Source organism: Tachyglossus aculeatus, chromosome 12, assembly GCF_015852505.1.
Source record: "Tachyglossus aculeatus isolate mTacAcu1 chromosome 12, mTacAcu1.pri, whole genome shotgun sequence".
Lineage (NCBI taxonomy): Eukaryota > Metazoa > Chordata > Mammalia > Monotremata > Tachyglossidae > Tachyglossus > Tachyglossus aculeatus.
Genome location: NC_052077.1, coordinates 21,103,219 through 21,130,077, shown reverse-complemented (window position 1 = coordinate 21,130,077; position 26,859 = coordinate 21,103,219). Strand labels below are relative to the sequence as shown.

The following is a 26,859-nucleotide window of genomic DNA, read 5'->3' as shown; positions in this document are numbered from 1 at the left end:
AAAATAAATTTGGGTTGCAGTTACAAGAAATACCTGAATTGGTATTCAGTTGTATTTATTGAGCACTTATTGTGTGCAGAGCACTGTACTAAGCACTTGGGAGAGTACAGTACAACAATAAACAGACACATTCCCTGCCCGCAACAGTAATTAAGACCACACCAGGCAAGATTTGTGGCTGACTTCATCTATCCCAAAAAGCTATTTATAGTAGAAATGATGGGATGCCACAAAATATTAAACAGAAGGGCAGTTTATAAATTCAGGTGTAGTCACCTAAAATGGTGTAAGAATGAAAAATTAATAAAATTTTTGAAGCATCATGGCCTAATGGAAAGAGCATGGGCCCCGGAGTCAGAGGACCTAGCTTCTAAAATCCCGTTTCTGCTGCTTGTCTGCAGTATGACCTTGGGCAAGTCACTTAACTTCTCTCTGCCTTAGTTACCTCATCTGTAAAATTGGGATTGAGACTGTGAGCCCCATGTGGTTTAGTACAGTGCCTGGAACATAGTAAATGCTTAATAAATACCATTAAAAGTTTAACCCTTGGTTTTCATTTCATCGTAAATTATTCAGAGGACAATTTTCCATCAGGCTGAAACCCCTAGTGGGGAGGGTATAGGGGAACTACAAAGTGAAACCATTTGAGGAGATAAAAAGAAAATACTTTGCATTTTCTTTCAGTTTTAAGCAGCGTGGCTCAGTGGAAAGAGCACGGGCTTTGGAGTCAGAGATCAAGGGTTTAAATCCCGGCTCTGCCAATTTTCAGACTGTGTGACTTTGGGCAAGTCACTTCACGTCTCTGGGCCTCAGTTCCCTCATCTTTAAAATGGGGATTAAGCTTGTGAGCCCCCCATGGGACAACCTGATCACCTTGTAACCTCCCCAGCCCTTAGAACAGTGCTTTGCACATAGTAAGTGCTTAACAAATACCATTGTTATTATTACTATTACTGAGGGTGCAAGACACTGTCTTTTCTTTTTCTGTTCATTTCAGGTTGTCAGCAGATTTTTATGAAAGGTAAAATTGAATCAACCATATTGGATAGACATAATCATCTTGACTGTGCTGACTGTAAAAAAAAACTGTGTATTATTGTCCAGGCTCTGTAGTCGTCCTTTTCCCCTCTAGACTGTAAGCTCTTGGGCAGCAAACTTGACTATCAACTCTGTTATATTGTACTCGCCCAAGTGCTTAGTAACAATGCTCTGCACACAGTAAGTGCTCCATATACGACTGATTTTTTTACCGGGGGAAGGTCCTGAGATTTTTACATGTTCGGATGAACTGGGTATGGAGGGGGACAGTGGAGGGAAGATTTCAGAAGTTTTTATGGGATTTGGTGGAAAGAAGAGTGTTGTATTCAATCAAGAGTACTAGTGATTCCACACTTGGCATTTTATATTAGTTGACTAAAAGATTAATTATGTTCAATGAGAGAAGTGATATTTACAGGCATATGTACTGAATGCTGTTTCTTGTGCCCTTTCTGCTCTCATAGCTGTTCTAGCTGGATTCCACTAGTAATGGGTAATAAAATCAGTCACTCAAAAAGTATTTATTGAGTGTTCACAGGGGTGGTGGAGGAACAAAAGAAGGAATTAAGTCTTCAGATCTAGTTAATGCATTTTAGAATCAATTATTCCTTGAGAGGAATTCTGGATGATTTTATTCATAAAAGGATCACTCCTTTTATGAATATATATGAGTATATATATGAATGTATATCTGAATATATGTGCATTCAATTTATTGTTTTATTTCATGAATCTCATGCTTCACGTGTAGATGTGTGTATATATATATATATATATATATATATATATATATATATATATATATATATATATATATATACACACATCTACACGAGAAGCATGAGATTTATCATATAAAACATTGAATTGGATGGGTCGGTAGTTTTAAGTTTATTCATTTTTGTAAGAAAGGACGGATTGAGTAGGGGAAAGATAAGCCTTTGGAGAAGAACAAAAGTCTTACTTCTGAATTTCTGGACTGATATTTGTTTTGTAACCAACGTTTAAACGCAATTTTTTTATCAAAAGTGATTGTAAACTGTAAAGTTTTTAACTTTTAGGAGATTTAATGAGGGAAGGTTTAGGAAGAAATTACTAGCCGGGCTCTTTTCTGTCTCAGGGCAGCCATTCTAACAAGTTGAGTGTTCATAGTCTATGTGACTGTTTGAAAGGAATCAAAATATGATCAACTTGAAATAAAATGCCCTTAAATATAAAAAGATGCCTTAGGAATTTAATGGTGAACTGATGTATTTGAATTTTTTTACTTTTTAATCAAATTCATTTGCTAATATAGTCAGATTTTAGTTCTGATTTTCAGTGGTTTTGAAATTATTTTGTAGATTGAATTGAAGTTGTAATTTTTAATGTGCAGTCTGCAGAAAGGAATTTTTTGTGAGGCAAAAGTGTCACATTTCATCTGGTTTTGCTAAGACTATGGAAAGTATTAAGGTTTACTATTTTAGGAAATTGTAGTTGATCATTAAAAAACCTCTTTTGTTGTGAATACTTTTCCAATCAACTTTAGTTTTCAAACTCAAAAGATCTAGTTTAGCTGTGAATTGTGAATTTCACAACATAGCACAAAATTGTTCAATTTTTACACGGTCATGCTATGGCTTCTCTAGAATATCATCAGAGCTCCCTGCCCAGACTGAATTATGCAGGCCGTAAACGTCCTTAATTTGAAATGAATATTAAGGGATGTTTAGTCTGTTAACCAGAAGCATGAATTCAGGACCAGGTGTATTTCCATTAAACCAAGAATATGGGAATTGTAGAACTTCTTCGAAGTGAGTGAAATTTCATTATTTAGAAATAGCACTTACTGCTTCAAAACCCCAATCTTGTATTACGTTTCCTCCCTTTGCTTTTTGTCCTTTTAGTCAGCAGAGCCAATAAGGAAATTTGTCTCTGGATTTCAAAAATGGCATGACACTGGTTTTAGAGCTTGCACTGGCCACAGGGCTGAGGCCTGACCCAAGCTTCAGGAGGAGTGAGGCTACGCATGTCTGATGCACTATACTTATGCCTTTTTGTCCTCTTGGGATGCAAAGACTTCTTCACATGTATGCTGCCTTGGGTGGTAAGCTGTGGGGAATTATAGGGAGCTGTGGTCCTGCCAATGTCAAGCTGTAAAAAACCAGGCATGGGTTCTCGCCCCAGCCCACCAATCCACATGCCAGCCAAGCTGGGCCCCTCACAATCCCAAGCTTAGAAGTGGAAATACAAACATTCCCAAGGGGATTCTCCCTTATTTGAAAATAGTCACTCCTTCTGGAAGTTTTTGGGGAAAAATATGCATAAAGTGCACTCATATACTCATGCGCTATCCCCAGAGTTAGTAAATAGAAATTACATATTGAAAGGCAGCCAAAAAGGTAATGCTTCTTCAGTGAAATGGATCAGCAGCTTACCAGAGGATCCACTTTATTCTCAGACATTTTTCCGGTAATCTAAAATGAGTGGATTTTGGCCCCATGACTGAATGTGACATTGCAAAATATGGTCATTGGCTCTCAACAGTTACATTAACATGCATGGACGAGTAATTAGTATTAGGAAGGGCAAAAACCATTATCCCATCATCATCAATCGTATTTATTGAGCGCTTACTGTGTGCAGAGCACTGTACTAAGCGCTTGGGAAGTACAAGTTGGCAACATATAGAGACAGTCCCCAAAGGGGAGGAAGGTTGGAAACGCAGGCAGGTGGGGGAGACATTGACGTGAATCTGGACACTGTGCCCCTTTTCAAATAGGATTTTTGTAAATACAATGTCCAAATTTGGACTGTCCCACTGGGGAAGTGTAGCTTTAGGGAGCTTGCACTGTTTAGGCCAAAGCAGGGTTGTAGTGGTCTCTACCAGAAGTGGTATTCCGTATACTGAACTGCAAAAAGCACATCTGTAAAACTGTTGTCTTGGTGTTAGTGGCAGGATTTGGACTATCGTTAATCTCATTTGACCTGTTCATCTTCTTTTAAAGAGCTCCATAAAGATGCACTGAGTAGTCTTTTCAGAGCTTAGTTAGGATTTGCATCAAAAGTCATAAACCTGTTTAAGGGACAAAGACAGTCTTTCCTTTGAAGTCAGCCAGCTTTTCAAAGACAGTTATAGTGGTCTGGTCTCCCTTGGGGGGGAAAAAAATCACAAGTTTCAAGTGATGCCCCTTAAAACCGGTGGCAAAAATAACATTGCATTATTAAAGGTGATGAAAAATGTCTTTAACTGTAACCCTCTAAAAATATTTAGATCTGTTATAATCTAGAAAAGCAGCCGTTGAGTTGTTTGTGTACTCTGAATACTATACATCTTTACCCAGAAATCCAACAAGAAATAATGAATTTTGGTCTCTTCCCTGCTTCACAGTACTATATTTGGTTAGAGAGTTGAATGAGAGAGCCATGGTAGCTTTAGATTCCTTTGCAGAATATGGCCACTATCTTCTCAATCCATCTACATTTATTTTCAAGACAAATAGGTTGTATAAATAAGTTGGACATGGTAGGTTTAGGATATTTCCCCGAGTGGATGCCTGCTCTACCAAAATAAACTAAAAGGATGCTATATTTTCTTTTACTTGCCTTCCCATAATCTTTTCTTTCACATACCCAGAGAAGCAGCGTGGCTCAGCGGAAAGAGCCCGGGCTTTGGAGTCAGAATTCATGGGTTCGAATCCTGGCTCTGCCACTTGTCAGCTGTGTGACCTTGGGCAAGTCACTTAACTTCTCTGTGCCTCAGTTACCTCATCTGTAAAATGGGGATGAAGACTGTGAGTCCCACGTGGGACAACCTGATCACCTTGTAAACTCCCCAGCGCTTAGAATAGTGCTTTGCACATAGTAAGCACTTAAATGCCATTATTATTATTATTATTATACCCTCAATTCCCCAGTTCCACACCCCACCCCTCCCACCAAAGAACACTACCAAAATTCCAGAAGCATGCCCACTGTAGAAAATTGACCTTCTGTGGACTATTATAATATGGACATTTGCTGATCTTTTAGGCAAAGCCATGACAATGTGACTCTAGGGAGGAAATAAAAGGAACTTTTTACAGGCTTCTAAAATCTTTCTTTTCCCCCACTGCTCTCTAATAATGTCTTTCAAGTCCCCTAAGTATCCAGCGAGCTTTAAATAGTTTTTGCCCATTAAATTTAAGTTCATGTGGTACTAACTTCCATCTGCTGCTATGTTTTGTGGGACTAGAGTTTTGAGCACTTAATGTAATCGAACATGTGTACACACCTAACTAAATGCTGTGGGAAGATCAGTAGAAGTGACTCGAAAATAAATTACAATTTTTAAACACCAGATAGATTCAGAACAAAACATTCACTCTACCAAGCACATTCTTTCACATATTGTGATCCATGGAAGGGCAGAAGAGAGCTGGAACTTAGAAGCAGGATTTCTTACCACTAAGAGGCCGTTTGTAAAAGTTCTGTTGTGAACAATGGTATGACTTTACCAGTTTCTTTTTTCCAAGTTGAATCCTGACAATGTAGGCCTCCCTCTTACAATATTGTGCTTTGTCTGTGATTTCAAATGCTAGTTTCTCCATTTAGGAGAGGAAAGCACAGGAGAGCAAACCTCCAAAAATCCAGTGAATCAGTGAAATCAGTCACTTGAGAAGAACTAAATGATCACGGTCTAACATTCTGCTTTTAATTTTTTTTTCCCTAACTGTCTGGCATACTTCCTGGACTCTGGGATACTTTGCCAAACTTTACATGAAACAAAAGCTGTAGAATTTACCAGTTATTTATTCAGAGATTAGGGCCTGCTTAAATACTGTATGGTTTAGAAAAAAAAATTTCTGCACAGTATTTCATGACTAGTGTAGGGAATAAAGTACAGTCGTTTCTGCTATAGCATGATAGTTATACAGAATCTCATGTTATGGGGAAATTATGCAATTAGAATCACTTATTGAATGGGAATTAATGATCTGGGGGTAGATAGTTCAAAGATTCCACCGTGACTGACACTTTACATTACAAATTTGTGGTTCTGTCCACCACTGGCAAAATACATATTCGCCGCTCGTTATTTTACGGTATTAAATCCAGCAAGGTTGTAGAAAACTCAAACAAACAGTGCTGTGGATGGAACAGAACAGTAAGGCTGAGACAGAGACAGTTATGCCCTTATTGGTGCCATGTGATGCCCCAAACCCCTTTTTCATAAACTGAATATTTTTGTGGGTCATGAAATTCTCAGAACAGGCTCACACTGTTAGAAGAACATTTCCTAATACGAGTAGCAGTAGTAATGGTATTTACTGAGCACCTACTGGGTGTAGTGCATGCTACTAAGTGCACGGGAGGTACAACAGGAGCGCAAGGCATTTGTCCTCTAACGAGGGAGATGGACATCGAAATATTGAATGTGCATTTATGGACAAATTCTGAGTCTGGGCCTAAATACATACATAATTATTTACAAATGTAGAAGTACAGATAATATTTACTTCCATAACATTATATTCAAAGTATTTTATAGCTGAATTGACTACCTGTATTTAAGATGCATATTTACCAAAATACCAAAATTACTATTTATATATGCATATGGGTTGTAAATAGAAGTATTGTGTAAGTTATTTTACTTGTACATATCTATTCTATTTATTTTATTTTGTTAGTATGTTTGGTTTTGTTCTCTGTCTCCGCCTTTTAGACTGTGAGCCCACTGTTGGGTAGGGACTGTCTCTATATGTTGCCAACTTGTACTTCCCAAGCGCTTAGTACAGTGCTGTGCACACAGTAAGCACTCAATAAATGCGATTGATTGATTGATTGAAGCCTGTTTTTTTAAAGTTTTAATGCATTGGATCCACAATTGTCAGCTTAAAGAAAGTTCAGATTTAAGGATCGACATTATGAAAACAGTAGTTCTAGGGATAATATGAAAATGGGTAAGTTTCCAAGGCCTCTGGCCAATACCCTGAATAGTCCCTGTTAAAAAAACGTTCAGCAGAGTTGTTTTAGAAGTCAAAAAAGTATTCTTGGATTCACACATGCAAATAGATTGTGTGGGTGTGTTTGTATCAATAAACCAATTATTTCCCTTTACACCCCTGCAATCCATCTTCCTTTGGTTTTTATTTAAATCATACTTACAGCGTTTTAATTTATCATTTAATTTTTCTCCGAAACATCTGGCCGAGTCAACCTGGCGCAGTCAACTTGGAAATACAAATCTCTTCTTTCCTGCAAGAAAACAGAAGTAGCACAACATCATCAAAAAATTATTCCTTAGGACTGAATCGTTGTAATGATTGATCAAAGTCTGCCTTTTGAAGCAATTAGACCAAATAATTAGTCTGTAATTTTAAAAACAACAGTGTACTCTCACTGGTATGTAGGAGTTCTGCAAAGAGGGATGTGGAGAAAACCCCTGGGGAAGAGATAAAGTATTTATAGGTTTTTAGATTGTGAGAACTCACACATGTTCATCTTGACTATGTTTCTGAGATTGTTATGGTTACTTATTTAGCTCAGAGTTGCTTCCAGAATTTGCTTCTGTTTGTCTCTTACCCAAATGTTTGATACTCTAGGGAGGTGGGGGCGGGGAGAAGGGGGAAGGAGTGGAGGAGGTAATATTCCTATTCCTTTCTTGTTAGAGAAAATCAAGTGTCCTTTTAAAAATAAGAATCCGGCTTCAGCAAAGTCGATGGTCCACCCTGTCACCTCTACATGTTCCATTGTTTTTCGCCTCAGTGATACTGTCAGTTGCTGAATCCCTGACCCCATTGTCCGGGGAGCAGTAAATCGCGTGCCACCATCCCTGGAAAACTGCACATTGATTCTTGGAGTCCTTTCCTGTTAATTTGCACTACAACGGTAGTTCTGTAGGGAAAAAGAGAAGCAGTGTGGCCTAATGTATAGAGCCCAGGCCTGGGAGTCGGAAAGACCTGGGTTCTAATTCCGGCTCTGCCACGTGTCTGCTTTGTGACCTTGGGCAAGCCACTTGACTTCTCTGTACCTCAGTTACTTCGTCTGTAAAATGGGGATTAAGTCCGTGAGCCCCACGTGGGACACCCTGTTTACCTTGTATATACCCCAGTGCTTAGAACAGTGCTTGACACATAGCAATCAATCATATTTATTGAGCCCTTACTGTGTGCAGAGCACTGTACTAAGCGCTTGGGAAGTCCAAGTTGGCAACATATAGAGACAGTCCCTACCCAACAGTGGGCTCACAGTCTAAAAGGGGGAGGCAGAGAACAAAACCGAACATACTAACAAAATAAAATAAATAGAATCGATATGTACAAGTAAAATAAATAGAGTAATAAGTATATACATATATACAGGTGCTGTGGGGAAGGGAAGGAGGTAAGATGGGGGGATGGAGAGGGGGACGAGGGGGAGAGGAAGGAAGGGGCTCAGTCTGGGAAGGCCTCCTGGAGGAGGTGAGCTCTCATTATTATTATTACCGGGACCCACTTTGTTGTGGACCCATCACCACTGTCTCTAAGTCCAGCTGACTTCTGCAGAGGAGCTGGTGAGGTTGGCACTCAGCCTGGCATACGGCTTGCCTGGAAAGACTTGCATCCCCGCCGTTTGCCTCAAATGGTTCCCCAAAGCTGGTACCTTGATCCTTCTGGATAGCCCAGCATTACTCACCTTACTCACTGATCTTCCCAATAAAAGGATCTTAAAAATGTTGAGTTATGCTTAACCATGGTATTATTCTTTCTGGGAAGAGCTGTTTGAGTAATTTCCTTTGAAAGTGAGACCGCAGCAGAAAGAAAATGTTGGCTTATCCTCGAAAACATGACCTGCAAATGCTGTCCTTAACAGGAAGTCTTCATTACAGTCCACAGTAAATCAGAGCTGGTGGTCATGCCTATCCATCATCTTATCAAACGAGATCGTAGAACTGCTTGTTGTGGGGAGGGCAGTAGCTCCAAAAATCCTGATTCTGAGCCAAGGAGAAATGCCTACTTAAACTGAGCTCAGTGGCAAGCAGAAAATGCGGAATGAAGGGCCAGGGTGCTGTTCGGCAGCAGGGTGGTAGGGTTGGTTGATGGGGCTACCCTCTTGGTGATTTTGGCATCATTGTGGCCATCCTTGCTACATTCTCCATCTTTAGCATTTCTGTACCATTCTTCTCCCTTAACCGCCATTCTCTCTTATGGAATAATTCTCCAATGAAGCCAGTTCTCCACTGGCTATTTCAAACATGAACTTCACCTATAACTGTGAAGCCTGTGAGCCCACTGTTGGGTAGGGACTGTCTCTATATGTTGCCAATTTGTACTTCCCAAGCGCTTAGTACAGTGCTCTGCACACAGCGCTCAATAAATGCGATTGATGATGATGATGATGATAACTGGGGAATAATAAGGACAGTATCACTGCTTAGGTAGATATGCTTATTGAAAATTCAAGCACCAATTGGGATTTTAGGTGGGAAAAAAGGCTATTTCTGTTACTGGGAAATACTAATTTTTTGAGATGAGTTAAGTAAGCTTGTTGTGGGCAGGGAGCGTCTGTTTATTGTTGTATTGTACTTTCCCAAGCACTTAGTACAGTGCTCTGTACACAGTAAGCGCTCATTAAGTACGATAGAAAGAATGAACGAATTGTTCTAATGATCTGTTCTTTCTTTTTGAAGGTGAAGTTGCTACTCCTCGAGCTATTTTGACTGGCCATGACTACGAGATCACTTGTGCTACAGTTTGTGCTGAACTCGGCCTGGTATTAAGTGGTTCGAAAGGTAAGGTTCCTGTTGCCTGTTGTAATCGAATGAAAAGCCACATGAGAACTGATATTGCGTGGCTCAGTGGCAAGAGCCTGGGCTTTGGAGTCAGAGGTCATGGGTTCGAATCCCGGCTCCTCCACATGTCTGCTGTGTGACCTTGGGCTAGTCAGTTAACTTCTCAGAGCCTCAGTTCCCTCATCTGTCAAATGGGGATGAAGATTGTGAGCCCCACGTGGGACAACCTGATCACCTTGTATCCACCTCCAGCGCTTAGAACAGTGCTTTGCACATAGTAAGCGCTTAACAAATGCCATTATTATTATTATTTTTATTTGGTGCATTCCTTTCTGAAGTACTCAAACCATTTAATTTAAATAATTGCACTGTTTTCAATAGGCAGTGTTCTCCTTGTGTCTTAGCTTCCTTTTACAGGAATGAAGAGGTAACCCTACTTAAAAGAGTTGGGAATGTGAAGGTCACTGGCTTGTCACAGCTTCAGTTATTCCTAGTCTGAAAAGCCCGAGGGAAATGGGTCCATCATTCATTCATTCATTCATTGTTGTATTTATTTAGTGCTTACTGTGTGCAGAGCACTACGTGGCTCAGTGGAAAGAGCCCGGGCTTTGGAGTCAGAGGTCATGGGTTCAGATCCCAGCTCTGCCACTTGTCAGCTGTGCGACTTTGGGCAAGTCACTTAACTTCTCTGGGCCTCAGTTCCCTCATCTGTAAAATGGGGATGAAGACTGAGTCCCACGTGGGACAACCTGATTACCTTGTATCTACCCCAGCGCTTAGAACAGTGCTTTGCACATAGTAAGCGCTTAACTAATACCAACATTATTATTATTATTATTACTAAGCACTTGGAAAAGTACAATACAACAATAAAGAGTGATATTTCCTGCCCACAGCGAGCAATCCCAAAGATGGACCTGTGAAAGTGTCACTTTCGGGAAGCTTCAAATTTGAGAACTTTGAGAACTAGGCTTTGACCTCGGTGGCAGCATCCAGTCCCAGTTACCATTCAACTCGTTGGACTCTGAACTTTGACTTTTCTGTTGTTTGGTATCATATTATTTCATTCATTCACTCAGTCATATTTATTGAGCACTTACTGTGTGCAGAGCACTGTACTAAGCACTTGGAAAGGACAATTTGGAAACAAAAAAGAGACAATCCCTACCCAACAACAGGCTCATCTTTCCTAATGGGTCCATCAACAAAGCACAATGGCCTAGTGGGAAGCCGCATGCCCTATGATTAAAGCATGGGCCTAGAAGCCAGAGGACCTGGGTTCTAATCCTGGTTCTGCTGCTGTGTGGCCTTGGGCAAGTCACTTCACTTATCTTTACCTCAGTTACCTCATCTGTAAAATGGGGATGAAGACTGTGATCCCTATGTGAGACAGGAACTGTTTCCAACCTGATTAACTTGTGTCTACCCCAGCCCTTAGAACAAACAGGGCTTGGCACATAGTAAACACTTTATAGCTATAATTCTATTTATTCTAATGGTTTCGACACCTGTCTGCATGTTTTGTTGTCTGTCTCCCCCTTCTAGACTGTGAGCCTGTTGTTGGGAAGGGACCGTCTCCATATGTTGCTGACTTGTACTTCCCAAGCGCTTAGTACAATAAGCGCTCAATAAATACAATTGAATGAATGAATGAAACACTTAACAAATACCATAATAATAACAAGAATAATAATAATAATTATTGCCTGCTGTGTGATCTTGGCAAGTCACTTAACTTCTTTGTGCCTCAGTTTCCTCAACTGCAAAATGGGGGGGGGGGGGCACCTCAATATCTATTTCCCCTCCTGCTTTGACTGTGAGCCCCATGTGGAAAAAGGACTGTATCCAACCTGTTTTAACATGTATCTACCCCAGCACTTAGAACAGCGCTTGACACGTAGTTAAGTGCTTAACAAATATCTTTTTAAATATATATATATATATGTATTAAATCTTATATCTTAATATATATATATGTATTAAATCTTAATTATATATAAGATTATTGTACTCTGATCCAATCTGATTTGAGAATTTGAGCTGGTCTAAGCTCCCAGGCCCTCCCTGAAATGGATGCATATTCCAAGGTGGGGGGTCATAGAGTAATCTGTTCTCAAACAATCAATAGTAGTTACCATGCTAATGTGCTGGGTTGAGTACAGTTTAGTTAGTAGAAATGATCCCTGCTCTCAAGGAATTTACAATCTAGAGAGGAGACAACTACTAAAATTCATGGAAGAAGGAAAATGGATACCTGTCTAATTTTGTACTTAAATAATAGGGTATATAAATTTCGTACAGGAGACTGTATTTTAGTGCTTAGGTGGCACCTCTTTTGGGCTTTCTGAATGGGCAGTGGCTAGCAAGCACCGAGTTAGACCTTTTGATGTTACTGTGGACCAAGAATATCCCCTATAAATGGACCCATACCCGCCTTGGAGATGAGGGGAGAGGAGAAGAGCAAGTGACTTTAGCCTAGATATGCATCTTGGAGCAATCAATTTCTGCAGTGGACATCCAGACTAAAGAGGGTTAAGTGCCTTGCCCAAGGGCATATCCAGGAAGCTGTGAGTCAAGCTAATAAAATACCCAGTTTTACCAGTCCATGTGCTTCGTTTGCAGAACTTTGGCCTGGGATCCTATTTATAACACAGGGAGATTTGCCAGAGGCCTTGGTGGTAATGGTGTTCATCATCATTACCATCATCATCAACAGCAGCAGTAGTAGTTAGTGAGTGTCTGTTGGGTGCAGACACTTAGCTACACACAGTAGAAATTCAGTTTTTCCATTCTGGCTTCCCCTTCTGAAATAGCTGTAGGTAAGAGCTCCTCAGGTAGATGAAGATGTGAATTTTTTGTTTCGTTTTTTCACCTCCTTCCTCCAAGGCGAAAGCAACTGAATACCAATTCTTTGTTTTTAACCAACTAGACAAAATGACTGAAATTGCCTTCCTTTAATATAGTAGTCTTTCTTTTAGAATTTATTGAAGCTTCCAAGAAAGTTGGGGTTTACCGAAAGACACGCAACCAAAACTGCCCTGGGTGAGCACTAAAATGGATCTTGTAACTAATTTCAGCTGAGGCTCTTGTGCAGCCTCAGCAGGGAGCAGGTGACCACTTTTGCCGTCATCCCTTGACAGGAATAATAACCATTCTGTATTTTTCCTCCATCCACACATTCTGACCTCCGAGCAGTTTAATGAAAACAATAGCATATCACACGCATCACTGCACACTTCCCCCAGTCACTCACCTGTGTGAATCCTTCCCACCTGTGTCAAGTGTATGATTGTTTTGAGTCTTCAGATGTTCTCATTTGGTCCTGCTATCGATATAGGCAAAGTTGATTTTTCTTCGTCAAGAACATAATGTTCAAATGTACTACATTGGTTCCTAGTAAGCCAAATCCATGTTTGATGCTCATTAAACTCATTTCCAAGTGTCTAAGCTTAGTGGTTCTCAATTTGGCCAAGTGTCAACCTCATATACTTAATGGGTACCAGCATAATAATGGTATTTGTTGAGCCCTTATTCTGTGCCTGGCACTGTACTAAGTGCAAACACGACTCTTGGGCAGAATGAACCATTTATTGGACATCTCCAAGTCACACCAACCAGTCCCCTCCCTTCTTACCTGTCAGTAAGTCAATCATGTTTGAGTGCATACTGTCAGCAGAGCACTGTACTAAGTGCTTGGGAAAGTACAGTATAACAATAATCAGACATATTTCCTGCCTACAGTGAGGTTAGTCTAGAGGGGATGCCAGGCATTAATACAAAGAAGTAAATTACAGATATGTGCATAAGTGCTGTGGAACTGGGAGGGGGGGGGGATGAATAAAGGGACCACCTAAGTCCCTGCTAAGCCCCTCAAAGCCACTTGATTTGGCTAAGGACCTTGGCTGGATTGCCAAAGAGCCAGACAAGGAGAAAGTTTTCCAGCTACCCAGGAGGAAGGATATCATAGTGCCAAGGGGACTGGAAAGGGACCTTTCCTTACTGGCAAAAAGGGCAGATCTGTGGAGTGATTTATGGGAGCTGTAGTTTGAGCATTTGGCGGGCTAGGAGGAAAGGAAAGTGAACTTACTGTTTTGGGGTGGGGTTTGTTTTTTCATCCTCATAAAGCAAAAAGGAATGGGGGTGGGCAAAGCGTGTGATTTATAGAGTGGAAGGTGGGGTTTAGGGAAGGAAAGAATGTGTAACATTGATTTTTCAACTAATGATGTTAGTATTTTACAGCACACCAAGGTGTTATTCAGCCCAAGCTGCCTAGGGAAGCCAGTCATTTCATTTCTTCTTCTACTTCATGGAAAGAATAAAGATAGTTTCTATTGGTTTATGGGTTTGCTTTAGATCACTTCTGCGTCTTTTAAATATGAAAAGATTGTTTTCAGTTAATAATAATTTTAACAAACGTGGTATTTAAGCACTTATTTTTTGCTAAGTACCATACTAAGTGCATAAAGATAGATCTACATGGGAAGCAGTGTGATCTAATGGTTAGAGTGTGGGCCTGGGTGTCAGAAGGACCTGGGTTCTAATCCCAGCTCTGCCACTTGTCTGCTCTGTGACCTTGGGCAAGTCATTTAACTTCTCTGTGCCTCAGTTACCTCATATGTAAAATGGGGATTAAGACTGTGAGCCCTGTATGGGACAGGGACTACGTGCAATCTGATTGGCTTGTATCTACCCCAGCACTTAGTAGAGCACTTAACAAATGCCTTAGAAAAAAGATAATGAGATGAGACACAGTCCCTGTCCCACCTGGGTCTCACAGTCTAAGTAGAAAGCAGAACAGATATTTAATCCCTATTTTACAGTTGAGGAAACTGAGGAACAAAAGAGTGACCCAACGGGCAAGTGAAAGGGCTGGGATTGAAACCAGGTTCTCCGTCTCCCAGGCCTGTGCTCTTTCCTCCAAGTCACAAAAAATCCTACATCTCTGAAAGTGTCAGCAAAAGTATTGGTTTAGTTCCCTTTTGTATCAGTTGTTGCCCACTCTTTTCTAACTACCACCCAAAGGCCCCTGGAAGTCTACTCAGTGGAACTCCAAAGAGGAGGGGAAGGGAGCAGCTGGGAGTCATTGGAGTATATGGACCCTCCAGCGGGATATGGATTGAGAGCCATGAAGGGACTTGGACGAAGATTTCTCAAACTAATTTACATACCTAATTACATTTTTAGGAAATATACTAGATGCCCCTGCTGCTAGACTATATCTGTTCCAACTGCTTCCAAAGGGAAAATGTTGCTTAATTTTGCAGAAATCCCATAAAATACCCATTGTAAGAACGCATTTTGGTAATAATAATAATAATGGCATTTATTAAGCACTTACTATGTGCAAAGCACTGTTCTAAGCGCTGGGGAGGTTACAAGGTGATCAGGTACTCCCACAGGGGGCTCACAGTCTTAATCCCCATTTTACAGATGAGGTCACTGAGGCACAGGGAAGTGAAGTGACTTGCCTAAAGTCACACAGCTGACAGTTGGCAGAGCCGGGATTTGAACCCCTGACCTCTGACTCCAGAGCCCGGGCTCTTGCCACTGAGCCACGCTGATTGAGTGAGCATAACAGTAGAAATATCGTTTAGTAAAGGAGGTGATATTACTTCATAGCACTGACTTGTGTACCTTAAATCTTGCTGAGACAGAGCATTCATGGTTTTTATTTATTTTCGTTTACCAGAAGGACCATGCCTCATACATTCTATGAATGGAGACCTACTGAGGACTTTGGAGGGTCCGGAGAACTTCTTAAGACCAAAACTCATCCAGGCTTCCAGAGAGGGTCATTGTGTCATATACTATGAAAGTGGCCTTTTCTGTATATTCAGCGTGAATGGGAAACTTCAGGCTGCTATGGAAACAGATGACAAAATAAGGGTAAGTGGCAACATGAGATTTTTTTTACGGGTTTCAAAGAGTGTTATTTACGGAGGAAGATATGTTCTGCAATTTTTGAGATCCACAATTCGTGTCAAAGATAAAAAGCATTTGGTAAAAGTTGGCCTGAGTAACCTCATTGGAAAGTCTGTGGTGAACCTAATGGTTGTTCCCCAACAGTGAGAAGTTTGCACATGACTTGTGAAATGAATTTTTTTTTTCTGGGCTAAGCTACCTTGGATTTTGGTACGTCTGAAGCGCTTGCAAACATACTTCCCAAGTGACAAATGGAAATGAAATTACATGTTCAAGGGAAATTGCTCACTTCAAAATGAATGCATTTTGCATTGTGCCTTGACAATAATAATGAACATTTTTGCTGGCATTTATCATTAGCACCCCTAACTTTTATTTTTTATTGTTTTATGGGGTGTTTTTTTTACATGCTTACTATGTGCCAGTCACTGTTCTAAGCACTGGGGTAGATAGAAGGTAATCAGGTTGGACAGTCCATGTCCTACAAGGGGTTCACAGTCTTAATCCCCGTTTTACAGATGAGGTAACTAGAGAAGTTATTTGTCCAAGGTCACAACGCAGGCAGGTGGCAGAGCTGGGATGAAAACCCAGATCCTTCTGACTCCCAAGGCCTGGGCTTTATCCAGTAGGCCATGCTGCTTCACAATTGCACCTACAATACGCCCTTAATGTCAGGAGAGTATAGATTGCCAAGATATTCAATTTGGGTATGTCTTGAATTAGCTAAAGATCTTTATTATTTTTAATGGAGAAGAAAAATAAAAATGGGCTGGGGAAGGGACTTTCTTGTTGGGTTTATTTCAGAACAGTCGTGGTCTAATCCTGGGCATTCTCTATTAGAATAAAGGAGGAAAAAACTTCCTATGGGGTTGTTTTTTGGGGCTCTTCCTTCATAGCCCAATGTAGCCCTTCCGCTGAGGCCTGCCACATTTTTTCCTTTGCTTTCCCCATGAGATCAGCATCTTCTCCTCTTTCCTTCCCATGTACCCAGATGACCAGTTAACACTGAGGTTGTTGATGTAACAGACCACAGAGCTGGTGCCTAGAATAGTGTTTCAGAATAAAATAGGCCACCTAAACCCCGTTGATAATGCCGATGGTTAAAATTGCGAAGTTGCCCACCTCCCTGAACAGTAGCAAATGAGTATCTCTCTAGCTTTTCTATTTGCCAGGCCAGCAGCCACTCTTAATCTAATGCTTTCTTTGAATCCAAGAGCATCATCCTGCAGGATTGAATGGGGTGGGGTGTCTCAGGTTTCCAGATCCCTTATTGCTGGAATGGTGGGTTGCTGGGGAGGAGAAAAAAGGAAAGGAGATTGGAGAAATGCTCTTAACTGATGATGTATGGAGAAAGAATGGAGACAGATATGAGAACTCTTGTTTTAATTGCAGTTTAAGTGCGTATACTCCCAAGTCACTCAGTAGTCACTCCTTTGGCTCCTGTCCCACATCATAATGCTTTCTCATTCATTATACAGTAACAAAAATTGAATTTCCAAGAAAATTCAATTTTGTATTTCCCCAAAGCGAGAACGTGTATCGATCCGAGAACATGAAACCACTAGCCGACCCAAACGGTCAAGGCTTTTCATGTATCAATTAGCAAAACGTATATTTGAATTTAAAATGCCTTCTTGGGAGTTCAGATTACTGCTCACCCCAAGCGTTACCACCTCCGCCCCATTTTTACCGTTTATGCCTTCCAAATTTTGCCCTGTGTGAGTGAAGTCCAGCCTGGATATAATTTTGTAAGTGAACTTATCCTTTCCCAAGACCAGGATGTTCCCGGTTGCTCTTGAGGCTGCCAAACAGAGATGCTGACAATTGACTGAGGAGAAATAGTGGTGACTCATATGCCCTTGTACTAGGACACTAAAGTAAACCCTGTCCCTTTGCCCCCATTCCTTTTTTCTTTTACATTGCCATGCTTCTCTCCGTTCCAAATCCAGGCATTCAGCGACTCCTCTTTTTTTGCTCCCTCTTCCCTCTAATACCCCATTTAAACCAAGCACACATCAGAGAGTTTTCTTTTCCCTTTTTCTTTAACGCAATAACATTGATAATCTGTCACTTTCAGTTGCGATTATGTTGTCAGCTACGCTAATAAATCTGTAGAATACCTTGAAATCCCTTGCTAGCGCAAACAATTTCTGTAGTGTGTGAGTCACAAGCAAAAGCTCAGGGATTGCTGTAGCTTGAGGCACTAGTAGTTCTGCTCTCCGCAGACCATTCATACACATATGTACCTTCTTCTTTCTGCTCCCCTCCCTCCCCTTTGCAGCAGTCCCTGTTGGGTCTTAGGCTAACACAATCCACAACCTCTTTCGCAAAGCCTCTGCACTTTATCACCCGAACCCAGAAGTGGCACCGTGTGATTAAAGCAGGACTGTTTAAAATGAGCAGTGCCTGCCCGCGGGCTCTGCACGTTGACATTTGCACCGCTGGTTGTCTGGGATAAAGGAAGGAGGAAAGGCAATCTGGGCTGCGGGGCTGGGGGCACGGTGGGCAAAGTTTGGAGACTCATTTCCTCTTCTTAGAGGCTTAGGAGGCAGCCTGTCAGTCGAGGCAGCGGCTTCCCATCATCAGTTTGGGGCAGAAATCTGGTCAGCTTCCTCATTGACCGGGGGCCAAGGAAACCACCGAGAGACCCGGGCCCTGCCTGGGGAACCTCCGGCCCCAATCAGTACTTTCCACCTGTTTTCACTTTAAGTGTTGTTTTGCTCGGTGACACTTTGGTTAACAGCGTATCGTAGTACATCGACCATGTACTGTTTGGATGCCTTAATGACTAACTTAAACCGAAGTAGGCAGCCAGCAAAGAGCAGCAAAGTTATTTTATCCTAAACAAAGGCCATCCACCATGTCACCTCCTGGAACTCATTTATTTTCCTTTCCTGAGACTATTTGGAAATGCTAAAGCGTCCAGTGGCGTCTTTCAGCTGGAGCTGGCGAGTTCACGGGGAGCGCTGTGAATCTGCGGCAGCGGGGTCGTTTGGAAACCAGATCGGGCAGAGCAGCTATGCAGAATTTCTGTAGGAAGGGGAAGATGACCGCAGCAGCCCTTTTTTAGGCCCCACTCGGGAGAGAAGGTTCCAGAGAGAGTTTGCCATTGGGAGAAGCACAAAGTGTGCAGGCTGGAGAGCTGCAGTGCAGAGCAAGGGCCTCAGAGCAGCAAGAGGGATTCATCCCCTCATCCCTAGCCCGTCACTCTCCCTGGTGATCACAACAGCCTGGCACGGTGGAAAGAGAGAGGGCCTGGAGTCAGAGGACCTGGGTTCTAATCCCGGCTCCATCCCTTGCCCATTGGGTGAGCCGTGCCTCAGTTTCCTCATCTGTAAAATGGGGATTCAATACCAGTTCTTCCTCCTAGTTAGACTGTGAGCCCTGTCTTGTATCCACCCCGGTGCTTAGTACAGGGCTTAATAGCGCTTACTAAATGCCACAGTTATTATCATTGTTATTATTAAAAGCCTAACCATCTCCTCTTCTTGACAAGTATGTGATTTGGCTGGAATATTGGTCAAATTACCCCCTGGGAAGCCCATTTCTAATCTAAAGATCACCAGAGTCGTCGGGAATCCTGGGTAGAAGGAAGGGTTAAAGATTAATAGCTTTAATTTGCCTTTTAATATAGCATTTCTCCAATAAAAGGACCCAAGAATAAAACTCAAGTGAACCACGACCATAAGGTTAATGGATTTTCATCAGCTGAATTTTATAAGTGTAGCAAATAATTATTTGTCACGGCCTTCATTGCAATTTCAAAACAGCCTCGGGAGATTGCCATTTGTGAAATGAAGGAAAAATGGGTATTGATTTTACTTACAATGAAAAATCTTTTTAATATTTTTACTTAGCCTGTAAGATCTGGGTACCCCCCACGGATAGTCATCCTTTATCTACAGCTTTTTCTCATTTGTGATAGAATACATTTCGGGTTTCTAAGAATAAGCTGCAGTTTCAAGAGGAAAGAACTGACTAGGCACAGGGGACGTTCAATTACCCCATTTTCAGTACGTGCACTTGGAGAAAGATTGATATCTCCTCCCTGACCATCCGGCCCCTTTCCCGGAAAGAAAGGTCGGTTCCTTCCCCTCTCCTCTGCATGATTAAAAACTTCAGTTTCTTCGGAATGGATGATCAATTTTGTTTCATTATTTTGTTTAATAAATCTAAAAGCATACAATCCCGATAAAGCTTTTGAGTCAGGGAGAAATTGTTCTTTATGGGCGGGCAGAACATTAAACGTCCAGGCTGCTGGCAGGGTGCTTAGCCTAATTAGGAAGCCAATTTAGACAGGATCCCCAGTAACGAGGTCTCGGAAGACAGTCGGGGCACCATCACTGGGGCAGGGCTGATCGCAACAGGGTTTCCCTGGGCAGGAGAGGGGGAAAGTGGATGGTGGCGGCGGCTGTCTTGTGATATGAAAGTGGGGCCCATGCAAGCAGGGAGGGCAGAGTAGCCGTCTGGTGAGAGTGAAGCAGCCCCATCAAGTAGGCGGCGAGGAGATGATGCACCTGCCTGACCAATACTCAGCAGTTAGGAGGCAGGGGATTGCTCTGAGCCTGGGGCGGGAGCTTCAGGAAGACTGAGATGTAAAAAGGGCAAGTCTGTGCTGTGAGGACCAAGTGAATCAGACTTGGAGAAGGGCAGTCAGTCCTTCCAAGACCCAAGGAGGCGTGGGCTAGATCATCAAGTCAAGTGCAGGGCTTCTCCGTCACATCCAAATGTATATATGTTTGTACATATTTATTACTCTATGTATTTATTTTACTTGTACATATCTATTCTACTTATTTTATTTTGTTAGTATGTTTGGTTTTGTTCTCTGTCTCCCCCTTTTAGACTGGGAGCCCACTACTGGGTAGGGACTGTCTCTATATGTTGCCAAATTGTACTTCCCAAGCGCTTAGTACAGTGCTCTGCACACAGTAAGCGCTCAATAAATACGATTGATGATGATGAAATGGACGGCTAGGATTGCACCATCTCAAAGTAGCTCTCTCTTACGGGGGTGTGTGTCTATAATACATTTATGGAAGTACATGATAGGAATATATTTTAAATGTATTAATCTTTGGGATGGATGGAGTATCTTGCTAGGAATGGCTGGTGAGCCTCAGTGCTGAAGCAGTGCAAGAGGAAATGATTATAGTGCTAGCAACTTTCCCAGTGCCCCTCGCACTCACTCTCCCGCCTGTCCGTCTCAAAGGGTCATCCCTGCTGGGACGCGGACGGCTATGACTGAGGAAGTGGCAGGCAAGGGTGCAGTACATTGCAAAGTGCATAGGGAAGCAGCGTGGCCCAATGGACAGAGCACAGGACTGAGTTAGGAGACTAGAGTTCTAATCCCGGCTCCTGCTTGCCTGACGAGTGACCTTGGGAAAGTCGTTTAACTTCACCGTGCCTCAGTTTCCTCATCTGCAAAACCAGAATTAAATACCTATTGTCCCTTCCACTTAGCCTGAGCTCCATGAGGGATAGGGACTCTGTCTGACCTCATTATCCTGAATCTACCCCAGTGCTTAGCACAGTGCTGGCACATAGGAAATGCTTAACAAATACAATAATTATATGCAGTCTTCACCCGTGTTAGCTGCAAGCAAGATTGGATCCCATGTCTCCCGGTTGCCAGAGCAGGGTTCTTTCCACTGAGCCCTCTTTATACATTTTAAACGATGCCCATTCAGCTAATATCATGGTGTTTGGATAACAAAAATTGTTGGCCCTGTTTGCACCCTACATGACTTTCAAACTTGAGTCATGTCTCAGCCTTGACTTTCCTGCCTGAAGAATCCTTTACCCTTTGTTTGTCCTCAGAGGAATCTTTAATTCCCCCTTCTCTGAACCTTTTCCAGATCTGTTCTTCTTACAGTGTGCTGATGAGATTCAAACAGTCTTTTTTGTACTTTGGTATGTATGGTAGCATAACTGATTCTTGTGTTGGGTTTTCTATGTCCTCTCTGACTTTAATGCCTCTGCATCAAGGAAACAGGAACTAAAATGACTCTGAAACTACTTGGAGAACCAATTAAAATCAAATGAAAAGGGGCAATTAAACTGCATGAAAAATAAGTTTGTGCAAACATGCCAGGTAAAAGATGATTTGGGGGTAGAGTGGCAGAGAGATGTTATGTAGACCATTCTTTGTGTTAACCATTTCTTGGCCTTCAGGTTATGGAAGATCTTTTTGCCATACCTTTTCAAGAAAAATTTTAAAAGGTCCTTCGATCCAACTAGTCACAGCTAACAGTAGAAGACTTTCTCATTGCATCATTTCAGATTGCAGTTCTTTTCCTCTACACGTTTTTTGTTCTCTTGGCATTAGGCTGCTCTCTATAATTTATAGAATGGGTGGTCTTTCCAACTCTTCATGAGATGGAATTGTGTGGCCTGCATTTCCTATTTCTTCGCTTCAGTTAACATGAGGTTTAAACAAAGTCTCTGAATTCCTACTTGGAGCCACAACTGCATCTTTCATTTTTTTGGGAAAACTCATGCAATCAACAAGAATCTCTCAATCGCTTTTTGAGCCACATAGCCTGATAACGGGGTGAGGGAGTTGTCTATCAGGGGCCCACCTATCCTGAATATTGACACATTGTTCTTTCAGGCGATTCAGTTGAGCCGTGATGGCCAGTACCTGCTGACCGGAGGAGACAACGGTGTCATCATGGTCTGGCAGGTGTGTGACCTCAAGCAGCTTTTCGCCTACCCAGGCTGTGATGCCGGAATCCGATCCATGGCCCTGTCATATGACCAGAGGTGAGGCTTCTCTCCTCATGAATTGCTCTCAATATTCCAAGGGTTGGGGTTGTTTTTATTCGTCACGCACCTAGGCTGAAGAACTCAGTGAGCAACATCCACAGACAGGCTCAGTGATAGTTCGGTTTTGAAGAGCAGCATTCCAGAGTGAGGGGGGTATTCATTTTTCCTAACAGTGCAGAGCACCAACAGCATGTGGCTATTGAGATGATTTAAACCACCAAATTACTATCCTGCTTAACAAAAATAGTTATTTAAAAACAGCATTGCTTGAACCTCACCAGCTGGAGTGGTCTCATAGTGTTGTTGACACCTTCTCCCCCCTTCCTTAGTTAGCAGGCGCTTTCCTTTTGAGGGCAGCTTTGAAAAAGGACAGTATGAGGAGGCTGAATTCATTTTCCTCTGGCCCCCAATTTCAGCGAAAGGATGCTGGACATTGTCCACCTGGCCTCATTGTGGGGAAGGGCCACCAGGAAGGTTGGAAGAGCCATAGTCAACTATTCAGACCTTGTATAGTTTAAGGTCAGAATTGGAAATGCTAGTCTGTAGGAGGCTTTCAAGAACCTTTTTAAACCGTGCTTACCGTGCCCAAAGATCCTTTCTCGTTTTAGAACATGTCTCTGCCCTCTGCCCCTCAAGCCTGGCTTTTTTTTCTTCTTACTGGTTCAGTACCAGGTTCTTACTGGTTCAGAACCCAGGTCCTTCTGGGAAGCAGCGTGGCTCAGTGGAAAGAGCCCGGGTTTTGGAGTCAGAGGTCATGGGTTCAAATCCCTGCTCTGCCAATTGTCAGCTGTGTGACTTTGGGCAAGTCACTTCACTTCTCTGGGCTTCAGTTACCTTATCTATAAAATGGGTATTAAGACTGTGAGCCCCCCGTGGGGCAATCTGATCACCTTGTAACCTCCCCAGCGCTTAGAACAGTGCTTTGCACATAGTAAGTGCTTAATAAATGTCATTATTATTATTATCAGAGAAGCAGCGTGGCTCAGTGGAAAAAGCCCGGGCTTTGGAGTCAGGTCATGGGTTTGAATCCCGGCTCCGCCACATGTCTGCTGTGTGACCTTGGGCAAGTCACTTAACTTCTCTGAGCCTCAGTGACCTCATCTGTAAAATGAGGATTAAGACTGTGAGCCCCACGTGGGACAACTTGATCCCATTGTATCCCCCCCAGCACTTAGACCAGTGCTTTGCACATAGTAAGCGCTTAACACATGCCATCATTATTATTATTATTATTATTACTTCCAATCCTGCTGATCCCTTCTGCCCCCTTCAATCAGTGGTATTTATTGAGCATTTAACTCTTTACAGCACACTGTACTAAGCTCTTGGGAGAGTACAGTACAGTCAAGGGGACCTGCCTACTGGTCCCAGCCAGCTCTGGTACACTCGTCTGTTGTGGGACCTTGCCCAACTCACTTCACTTCGCTAGCCTCAGTTGCCTCATCTGGAAAATGGGGATTGAAACTATGGGACCTATGCAGAGTAGGGACTTGTGTGTCTACCACAGCGTTTAGGACAGTGTCCGGCAAATAGTACGCACTTAACAAATGCCATTAAAAAAACAGGCACGATCCTGGCGCACACAGAGTTTCCAGACATTTAGATTATTCCCCATTCCCCTTTTCAGCCGCAGGTGGAGGTGAGACTCTTGAGACTCACGGAATTGAAACCACACTCAAATATAAAGTTCACCACGCTCTCTGTAAGCTGGTCTCAAAACTCCACATGGTACAGTCCAGGGGACAGTTTCACTCTATTATTGGCAGCAAAAGCAACCCCCCTGTGGGCTTTGAGTTAAGGCTAGAATTACACAGGCCCTGCTTTATTTGCTGTTTAGGACTGATCTCAAAAATACCCTCAGAGTCTGCTGCAAAAAGTAATGGCTAGGAAAAAGGCAAACAAACCATGTGAACAAACATTTTGAGCGGCCAAAAGTCTCTAACCCATTCTTGGCATTCCCTAGGTGTATAATGACGGGCATGGCATCTGGGAGTATAGTGCTTTTCTACAATGACTTCAACCGGTGGCATCACGAATACCAAACCAGATACTGATTGTGGATGGACTCAAATCCAGCTAGCACTGGAACCAAGATTGCGGACATAGCAAGCAGTGTCCCGCCACAAGATCGTTCCCTTATAAATAGCTATAATTACATCTGAATGTAACTTAAATTTGCTCAAGGAAGCAAAATATTTTTTAAAGTTAATTGCTATTTTTGTAGACCTTGCTTGACTTTTGGGGGGGGGGTTGGGGGGAATGGGCAAAGAGCAGAAATCTGGCTGCTGGGTTCTGTAGTTAAAGATCTATATTTTTAGTCATAATGAGAAATCTATTTTCATCCATTAGGGAAAGAAACCTTCAATGAAGTGGGTTAGGCCACTTTCTTATTCTAGTTAGATTACAAAGAAACACATTTCTCATTCAAAGTTTTATCTATATACCCTTGAGAGATAAGTGATTTAAACTGAATGGATGTGGGTTAGAATACGAGGGAGGGGAAATTTTAATCTGTGCTACCCGTACTCTTTGTGTCTTGTATTTTTTTCCAAATGATTGTACTATTTCAGCACTGAAGTTTCTGGGATTTAATGGTAATATTTAAATTATGGTAACTGTAATTTAAAACCTGATGGTGCGTTGTTTCCATTGATATTACTATTCAAGCATGTTTCTAGACATTTAGGATTTGGGTTTTTTTTTTTCATTTGTATATTTTGTTAAATGGTTAAGAGCGTTAAATCAACAAAAACAGGGTCTATGGTATAGCAAGTGTGAAATTCTTCTAGAGTTTTTAATCTGCTGTTTTCAGAGCACACCAAAATGGGGACTGTTCTTCAAAACAAAAGGGGAGTTGGAAAGAGGGAAGCATCCTTAGGCCAGCATTCTCCTTTTGGATGAAATCCAAGTACCAAAGCACACACACTTCTGCTGTTTTGACTGTGAACGGCCTGAGGCAGCACGATGCCCTGCCCTCTCAACCTCTGCAGAAGTTCTAGATTTGCAGGCTGCTCCTTTTCTACCATTCCCCAACCTTCAGAATCGACCACCCCGGTGTCCTCTAGCATGAGATTTGAAACATGCTGCTGCGAGCAGCTCTGCTCTTCCACCAAATTCCATCTCATCCGATTTATTAATGACCTCTTCGCACTCTTGGGGAATGAACAGTCGTTTATATTGAGGAACAGTGCATTCTTTTGGTGTGGCCTAATTCTCCTTTTCTATGAGATTGCTGTGCAGAATTCTGTGAAAAACATTTGTGAAAGGGACTTGTAACGTTTTGTACGTCCGTATTGCATAAATAACTCCTTCGTACGACGTGATCTATAGGAGTTAAAACTGACATTCCTTAGCTATTTCTGTAGTTGCCTACTGAAGCAGGCCCCATTTTTCTAAGCATTCAACTCTTGTCTCTGAAGCAGAGGTTTGGATTAGGGGAATCTCAATTTGAGTAAAAATTAAATAAAAATGTTATTTGTAATGGAGAACCGAGAAATGATCTTTTTTTCTGGTACTCTGAGAAGCAAAAGTGACTACACTCGCCTTAGCGCTCCTTAAGGCAACAGAAAGGAAAATGTATTAAATCGTCTACGGCACAGTAACTAAAGGATGACTTTAAAATTACCTGAGCTTCCATTTGTTTGCGAATGAGCAGGTATGTCTACGAGAAGGCAGAGGAGTACCTTAAACACTGTCATTCTTCACGGGTGGAAGGCAGGCGGGCGATGCTGAAAGGTGAAAGGGCTGTGGGAGTGAGGGGAGAAGGAGCACCGAGAGAAAGTGGGGAGAGAAACAAAGGATGGGCTGAGGATAAAAGTGAGGCCATGCAAGACAGGGGCCGTGTCCAACCTGATTAACTTGCTTAGAGAAGCAGCATGGCTCAGTGAAAAAAGCCAGGCTTGGGAGTCAGAGGTCATGGGTTCGAATCCTGACTCCGCCACTTATCAGCTGTGTGACTTTGGCCAAGTCACTTCACTTCTCTGGACCTCAGTTACCTCATCTGTAAAAAGGGGATTTGCGATTGTGAGCCCCACAACCTGATTACCTTGTATCCCCCCCAGCGCTTTGCACATAGTAAGCGCTTAACAAATACCATTATTACTATTATTACCCCAGTGCTTGGCACAGAGTAAGTGCATAACAAGTACCATGATATATATGTGTATATATATATATATATATATATATATATATATATGTTGCAAAAGATAAGAAAAACCCATAAATGAATCCAGTACTTTAAAACACCATTCCAAATGTTCTAGTTAAAAAGGCTCATGGAAATGATACAATACAGTTTGCAAAAGGGATATTTACCTTTTGAAACTTACAAAGAGAAGTGACTTTGGCATTCAGTGCAACGGACTTTCCTGCTTTCCGGTGGCATGGGCTGTGTG

General features: G+C 42.1%; 1 protein-coding gene across 2 annotated transcripts in view; it reads left to right on the top strand.

Moving 5' to 3' along the window:
• The window catches only part of LRBA (LPS responsive beige-like anchor protein), a 634,690-nt gene extending 608,743 nt beyond the window's left edge, over positions 1-25,947 (top strand). For both annotated transcript variants that reach the window (XM_038755081.1, XM_038755080.1), the window contains 4 exons: positions 9,671-9,772; positions 15,462-15,658; positions 22,308-22,459; positions 24,426-25,947. In XM_038755081.1, coding sequence (XP_038611009.1) covers positions 9,671-9,772; positions 15,462-15,658; positions 22,308-22,459; positions 24,426-24,516 — 542 coding nt within the window. In that variant the 3' untranslated portion in view covers positions 24,517-25,947. The remainder of the gene's footprint in view (positions 1-9,670; positions 9,773-15,461; positions 15,659-22,307; positions 22,460-24,425) is intronic.
• Positions 25,948-26,859: the final 912 nt, after the last annotated feature.